At 69.5% G+C, this 7,146-nt stretch overlaps 1 protein-coding gene across 2 annotated transcripts; it reads right to left on the reverse strand.

Annotated features, from left to right (window-relative positions):
* Positions 1-528: 528 nt before the first annotated feature.
* LETMD1 (LETM1 domain containing 1) lies at positions 529-6,677 on the reverse strand. Of its 2 annotated transcripts, none has more exons than XM_038171580.2 (9): positions 6,131-6,677; positions 5,385-5,547; positions 5,182-5,297; positions 4,807-4,889; positions 4,218-4,404; positions 4,005-4,106; positions 3,623-3,775; positions 3,421-3,517; positions 529-3,123 (listed from the first exon to the last, which is right to left on the reverse strand). In XM_038171580.2, exons 1-9 carry the CDS (start codon positions 6,323-6,325, stop codon positions 3,053-3,055), a joined length of 1,167 nt encoding a protein of 388 aa, XP_038027508.2. In that variant the 5' UTR covers positions 6,326-6,677; the 3' UTR covers positions 529-3,052. The 2 variants fall into 2 exon arrangements, with proteins under 2 accessions (XP_038027508.2, XP_071888006.1); XM_072031905.1 differs by having other exon boundaries at positions 5,396-5,547; positions 6,131-6,289.
* Positions 6,678-7,146: the final 469 nt, after the last annotated feature.

A 7,146-nucleotide genomic window follows, 5' to 3' on the forward strand; every position in this document is an offset into this window, starting at 1 on the left:
GACGGACCCAGGCGGGTGCTGTGCGGAGGTGGCTCCTCGCGCTTGGCGCTGGGCGCGCTCCCCGGGACCACGGCGCGGAGCAGCGGACTCGAGGCCCCCGCGCTTGGCTGCTTCCAGGTGGCAGCGGCCCCGCTGCTCCCCCCCCCCATCCCCAGCCCAGCAGGGACGGTTTTGGGGGACGGTTTTGGGGCCCGGCCACCGCCCGCGGCTGCTCGGTTGCCGTCCGCATGCGCACGCAGCCTCCTGCTCCCCCCCCCCCGTCCTCTGCAGCTCCCCGCTGCAGCGCCCGCCTGGGCACCTTTCTCCCCTTTTAACCAGAAGACGCCGTTTTTAGTTTTTTTTTTTTTTTTTAATGTGTTGAATGTTTACGGGGCTGGGCCGCAGCCAAGCAGCTCTCCGGGGGCCGCGCTGCCCCCTCGCACCCCAGCAGGGACGGGGCGGTGAAGACCCCGCACCGCTGGGAGGGGGCCCGAACCCCCCCTTCAGCTGCACAGCACGGGGCGAGGACGGCCCCCGGCCCCCCCCAGAAGGTTTTTTTTTTTGGTTCCTCACCTCGTTGCTTTTATCGACGCCGCGGGGGCAGCGTGGCAGGAGGAGAGCCCGGTCCGGCCACCAGCTCCGTCCGTCCTGCAGGAGGGGCAGAGGCGAGCGCGTCCCCTCCATCCCCTCGGCGGGTGGTGAAAGCACTTTGCAGCCCCCCCCTCGGGGCTTCGTTCCTTCGAGCTCCTCGCCCCAAACCCCGTGGGGCGTTTGGCAGGTGGGGGGGGGCAGGACCCAGCGTTTTCCAGCTGTCCCCCGGGGCTGCTCCCCAGCCGGGGGGGGGGCACGATGCCATCCCAGCTCGGGATGGGCCCCCCCAGGAGCTCGGCGCTGCTCCAGCCCCAGCCACCCTTCGAGCACCCCCTGCCCGAGGGGCGCCATCCCCTGACCCCCCCGTTGGGCACAGACGGACTCCAGCTGAGCAAACCTCGCAGCGAGGGGGAGAAGAGGGGCACCCGGACCCCCCCCAAGACCCCCCCCCCAGGACCCCCCAGCGGAGGAGAAGCTGCCGAGCTCCGAAGCTGTTCCTGATGGGAACCCAACGCAGCCCCCGCGCCACCACCGCCAAACGCTGCTGCTGGCAGGAGCCCCCCCCCTGCTCCAAAGGGCCGTGTGTGTCCCCCCCCCCAGCCCTGGGGAGCGGGGGGGGCGGCCTGGGACAGACTGCGTCCTGCACAAGTGCTTGAATTGCTCGGCCTTCGTTCGGTTTCACGGCTCCTCTCCTGCTTCTGCTCCGCGGCCGCTCGCTGGGGTCCTGGGGGGGGGCACCTCCGAGCTGCTCCCCCCCCTTGGGACCTTTTGGTGCCCGTTAGGGTTGGGGTTAGGGTTCTCTGAACCCGTTCTCTGAAGCTTTGTGCAGAGCCCGGGGGTTGCAGCTTTGGGGGGGGGGGGGTTTGGGGCAGACCCCCAGTGACTGGGGGGGGGCTCCAGCTTTGGGGCTCGGTGCCTCCTGCCCCCCCCCGCGCTCCCTCCAACCTTACCCAAGGGCTACGTCCCCGCGGGGGCTCTGGGGGGAACGAAGCCTTACCCGGGGCCGTGCCCCCCCCCCACCCCCAGCTCCCCGTCCTGGGGGGGCTGCCGTGCCCCCCCTGTGCAAAACTCTGCCAAGGCAGAGCAAACGCTGACACTTGAACAGGTTTAAATCTTCTGAGATTTTTTGTTTTTTGGGGGGTTTTCTTGTTTTCTTGTTTTTTTTCTTCCTTTTAAACGAATTCAGCGCCCCCCCAGCTCCCACAACGCAGCCAGGCCGGGCTGGGGGGGTCAAGGGGGGGGTCTCTGCTCCTAGGAGTGACTCTGTTTTTACAGCTCGTTCGTGGTGCAATCAAAGCGTTTCTGCCTCCTGCCCCCTCAGCTGCGTGACGAACTGGTCAGCCCCCACTGGTGCTACTGGGCTGCTCGGGAGCGGTGGCACCGGCGCCCGGCCCCCCCCCTCCCCCTGGCCCCATTTAAATCCTATTTAAATCCCGACCCTGCTCCCCCCGCCCTCGCCCCCCCCCTCACACTGTACGCAGGTGGCATTTCCCCCCCCCCCCATTTCCAGTGTGAATCCAAAGCTTGTCAGGTCCTCAGCATTATTTTGGTTTTTTTTGTTTGTTTTTTTGTGTTTTTTTTTTTTGGCCTTTTACGTTCTTTTCATGGTGACAATGCTGTATTTAAAGAGAAATATTTAAGTGTAAAAATAAAGAAATGCTCAAACTTGCACCGGGAGTCGCTTTGGGGCTTGGAGGGCGCCGAGAGGAGCCCGGGGGGGGGGGGGGCAAAAGCAGAGCAGGGGCAGGGCCGGGGGGGGGCCAGGGGGGAGCCAGGCGAGCCCTGCGCTTGCTTTTTTCTTTAATAAAACACAAAAAGCGGGGCCGAAACTCACTCCGGAGTCTCTCATGCACAGACCGCGCTAGGACAGGTGGTGAGGGGCTGGGTTTAATCCCTCGGGGAGATGGGGGGGGCACGGTGCAGGCTGCCCCCAGCCCCCCCAAATCCTTTCCCGAGGAGCCCAGAGTGGGGCAGGGCACGGAGGGCACCAGGCGCTGCTGGGGGCTGCGTCCTCACCACCAGTACAGCCCAGTCCTTCCCAGCGCCGCCCGTGGCTGCAGCCCTGGAACAAAACACAGGGACCACCCCCACACCTAGGGGGGGCCCTCACCCCCCCCAGGAGCTGTTTGCATTAAGACTTCAGTGACACCCCCGGGATCCCCTCTGCACAGGGAACAGAGCAGCAGGGCCCAAGCTGAGCACAGCCCACCACAGGAAGCTCCCAGGGGCAGGGGGGGGCACACGCCTGTTCCCCCCCCCCCATCCATAAAGTGCCGCAGTTCAGGAGGTGAAAGGGAGCCGTGAGGGGCAGCGGGGACAGCGCGGAGGGACGGGGACCCCCCCTTCACCTGCGTGGCAGCGCCTCGGGGGGCAGCGGGGCTCCAGGCTCTGCCCGAGGTGCCGGGGATTGGGGGGGGGGGTTGCACGAGCCCCCCCCGGCGATGCCGCAGGCGAGGGGTCGCAGCCGGGGCCCCCCCCGTGCTCACTCCTTGGCCCTGAGGTAGTTGAGGCTCAGCAGGACCATGCTGTTGGCCAGCAGGGACACCTCGGACACTGCACGAGAGAGAGAGGCTGAAACCAAACGGCTCCCGGCACGCTCAGCCCCTCCCCGGGGGGGGGGGGCTGGGGGGGGCTCCCCAGGGCCTTTTTGCTCTGTTCCCAGCCCTTTATTTCCCCCCCATCCCCATTTTGCCTCCCCCCACCAGGACCCCTTCCCACCACAAGCTCCCCAGGGGCTGCGCCCTGAGCCTTTTCCCAGCCAAATTCCAGCGAAATCTCCCCAAAACGCGTGTCCCCCCCCCGCCTCACCCCCACCCCAGCAGGCAGGAGCTGCCTCTGCCCCCCCCTCACCTTGCAGCTTGCAGGAGAGCTGCAGCCACTGCTCCAGCCACGCTCTGCACTCTGCCAGCCCGAGCTGCGTCGAGTTCAGACCCCGGAGGTAGCAAGCCTGGGGGGGGGGGGTGGAAAAACAGACAGGGGGGGGCAGAAACAGACCCCAGGGTCACACAGGGGACGGCCCTGGGCCCCCCCCGGGCACTGGAGCCTTCCTCACCGCCCTCAGCTCCTCCTCGGAGAGCTGCCCCAAGCCCAGGCGCAGCAGGGCCCGGTCCAGGTGCCGGATCTCCAGGACGTGGCCGCGCAGGCGGTGCCTCAGGACGAAGGCGGGCAGGCGGGGGGTGAGGAACAGGACCCGGCTCAGGGCCCTCTGCAGCAGAGAAAAAGGCACCGAGCCCCCCCGTGAGACCCCCCCCCGGGCACAACCCGAGCCACCCGATGGGAGCCGTGAGCACAGCCAGGAGGAAAACCAAGCAGGGAAGCGTTGGGAGCGCTTCTCCGAAGGAGAAATTAAAAAAAAGGGGGGGGGAAAGGAGAAATTAAAGGGTCAGAGGAAAAAAAATCCGCAGCCGTGGGGAGGAGGAGGGGGGGGCGCTCACCACGTGGGACGCGTGCAGCTTGCTCAGCCCCAGGGGGGGCCCCGAAAAAAGGCTCCTGAGGGCGTACAGCTCGGCCACCTGCGGCTGCGCCCCCCGCTGCACCTGCAAGAGCCCCCGGCGCTCATCACCAACACTTCCCGGGGGGGTGCCGGGCGCTGCTGAGCCCCCGGGGGGGTGCTGAGCCCCAAGGGGGGGCCGCAGCCCCCCACCCACCTTGGTGCAGAGCTCCTGCAGCTGGGTTTGGAGCCGGGGCTCGGGCAGGGAGCTGGCGGCCAGGGCCAGGCTCTGCAGCACCTCGGTGTAGGCGGCGCTGCGGATGGCGTGGTAGGCGGCCAGGAACTCCCGCTGCTGGCTCGGCGTCCAGAAATAGCGGATGAGGAGCTGCCGGGGGAAAAAATACCTGGGGGGGCACAGGTGGGGGGGTCAGGGGGGGCAGCCTCACGTGTGAATGAGCTGGGAAGGGCCTCGCTCGCTGAAGCAGTGCCCTGAGGGGGGGGGGCAGCCCCTCTCCCAGCCCCTCTCCCTGGATTTGCTCCTCCAAAGGCCACGGCGAGCTCCTGAGCTTCACGGGGGGGGGGGGGCACGGTGCTGCGGGGGGGCTGCAGCCCCGTGCCGGGGGTGTTTGTGCCCCCAGGGCACGGAGCTGGCCGGGCCCCGGGCACGCAGAAGGGCAGGATTGCGAAAACGAAATGCCAGCCAAGCCAAAACGCCAGCAGGGAGAGGAGGAGCCCGCAGCGCCCCCCCCGGGAGGTTTTTTTTTTTTTTTGGGGGGGGGGGGGAAGGGGGAGGGGGGGGTACTCACATCAGGACGATGACCAAGAAGTTGGCGAAGGGCGGGATGGCGAGCAGCCCGACCGGGATGGCCTTGAGCACGTCCCTGCGGAACTGCGGCCGAGAGTGAAGCAGCAGGAAAATCAAAGAGCTGGGGGGGCTAAAACCACCCAGCCCCCCCAAAATCCACCCAGCCCCCCCCAAAAAAAACACCCAGCTCCCCCAAAACCCACCCAGCCCCCTCCAAAACCCAACAGCCAGGCACCGAATCCCACCCAGCTCCCCCCAAAAGCAGTGTCCCGGCCCTGAGCACAGCTCCCAGGCCCTGATTTTGGGCAGGAATCACTCATACACGTCCCCCCCCCCCCAAAAAAACCAGCCCTGTTCCCCCCCCCCCCCCCCGTACCTGCCGCAGCCTCTCCATGTCCCTGTAGGGCAGCTGCTGGGGGCTCAGCCTCTGCCGGGCCATGTCCTGCCGGATCCTCCGCACCTCCCTCACCTCCAGCAGCACCGACCGGACCCCTGCGGAGGCGGCGTTGAGGCTCCCCCCGGTGGGGGGCACCGGGCAAGCTCCGGTGGGGGGGGCCGTGTGCTGGGGGGGGGTCTCACCGTGCCCCCACCTCCGGTGAAGAGGGCGTAGAGGCCGTAGAAGCGGGGGAAGGAGCGCTGCAGGAAGCGCTCGTAGCGCCCGTTGAGCCGCTTCAGGCCCCGCAGCACGGCCGCCAGGGCGCCCCGGGAACCCGCCTCGGCGGAACGGCAGCGAACGGAGACCCTGGGGGGGGGAAAACGGAGGGGGGGGCAGCCGGTTTTGGGGCGGGGGGGGGGGAGGAGATGGCCCGGTACCGGGCTGCTGGTACCCGGCACCCTCCCTCCTCCGGTGCTGGGGGGCGTGGGTGGTAACCGGGGGGTGGGGGGGGTCTGGGGGTGGTACCGGGGTTGGGGGGGGGGCACCGGGGCCGGTAACCGGGGGGTGGGAGGGGGAGCAGGGGCTGTACCGGGGGTCTCAGGGTCGGTACCGGGAGCTGGGGGGGGTACAAGGGGCACCACGGCCGGTACCGGGGGGGGAGTCGGGGGCCCGGGGGTGGTACCGGGGTGGGGGGGGGGGGCACGGGACACGGCGCCGGTAACCGGGGGGTGTTGAGGGGCCCGGGGGTGGTACCGGGGGTGTCACGGGAGGTACCGGGGGCTGGGGGGGGGGCACGGAACACCACGGCCAGTACCGGGGGGGTGTCGGGGGGCTCGGGGGGGCACCGGGGGCACGGGGGGCACCGCGGCCGGTACCGGGGGGAGGCACCGGGGAGGGGAGGGGGTCCCAGGGCCGGTTCCCAGGGCCGGTACCGGGGGTCCCGGCTCACCTCAGCGCCCCCCGCGGGGGTCGCGGCTCCAGGAGGCCCCAGGCGGGGCTGGGCCCGGGGCCGAGCCTCCAGAGAGCCCCGCGGGCCCCCGCCCGGCTCAGCGCCATCTTGGCGGCCGCCCACGTGACGCGGCGGGAGGCGGTGCGCGGAGCGGTCACGTGAGCGCCGCCGGAAGTGGCCGCTGGGCGCCGCCATCTTGGGGGCTTCCCCGTGTGGGGCCGGCCCGGGAGGAGCCGGGGGGACCGGGAGGGGTCGGGGGGGGATGGGGAGGGCTCGGGGCTCTCCTCCGACTCTCGGGACCCCCCCAGCGAGGCGCGGAGCCGCTCTGTGGGCCTGTTCCCCCCGCCCCGGGATGCTGCCCCTGCTCGGTACCGGCCCCGGTGGCAGCGGCCCCGCTGACCTGCACCGAGGCCTCCAGCCCGTCAGGCCCCGTTGGGCCCCGGTGGACGCTACAAGCACCGCAGGGACCGGCCCTGCTCCACCACGGCTGCTCCTGGCCCCCCGGTGCCTTCCCCGTCACCCTCCCCAGCACCACCGGCACCGGGCCCCATCCCGGCACCCCCCCGGGGCCCCGGGCGAGGCCTTCCCAAAGGAAACGACGTCCCGGAGGAGGGCCCGGAGCCGCCCTCGGCCGCAGCCGGTGTGCGTGGGGCCGGTCACGCACACCAACATCTCCTACGTGCTGGCTGCTGCGGGGCTGCGCACTCAGCGCTTGCTTATCGGAGGCACCGGGGGCACCGGGGCCTTTTGCCGGTGTCAGAAAGCCGGGGGTTATCGCGCTGCACCCCTGGGCTTCAGGCCACTGGGGCTCGGTGATAATTCCCCGTATTGATCCGGCCCCGGAGGGATAACGCTTTATCAGCGCTGCACGTCCCGGCAGCTGGGGAACGCGCGGCGGCGGCGGTTGGGTCCCTAATCGGTGAAACAGCCCCGGTGGAGCAGAGTCCAGGTCCCGCTCACTAATTACAGCCGCGCTCCCGCTGCTCCACCAAAAACCCTTTCAGTTGTGCCGGGAG

Source organism: Anas platyrhynchos, chromosome 34, assembly GCF_047663525.1.
Source record: "Anas platyrhynchos isolate ZD024472 breed Pekin duck chromosome 34, IASCAAS_PekinDuck_T2T, whole genome shotgun sequence".
Taxonomy (NCBI): domain Eukaryota; kingdom Metazoa; phylum Chordata; class Aves; order Anseriformes; family Anatidae; genus Anas; species Anas platyrhynchos.

Coding starts and splice junctions, on each gene's coding strand:
- LETMD1 (XM_038171580.2), bottom strand. CDS start 6,325: ATGGCGGCGCCCAGCGGCCACTTCCGGCGGCGCTCACGTGACCGCTCC. Junction 4,107..4,217: donor TGCAGGAGCTCTGCACCAAG/GTGGGTGGGGGG, acceptor GGGCTCTTGCAG/GTGCAGCGGGGGGCGCAGCC. Junction 3,518..3,622: donor CCGAGGAGGAGCTGAGGGCG/GTGAGGAAGGCT, acceptor CCCCCCCCCCAG/GCTTGCTACCTCCGGGGTCT.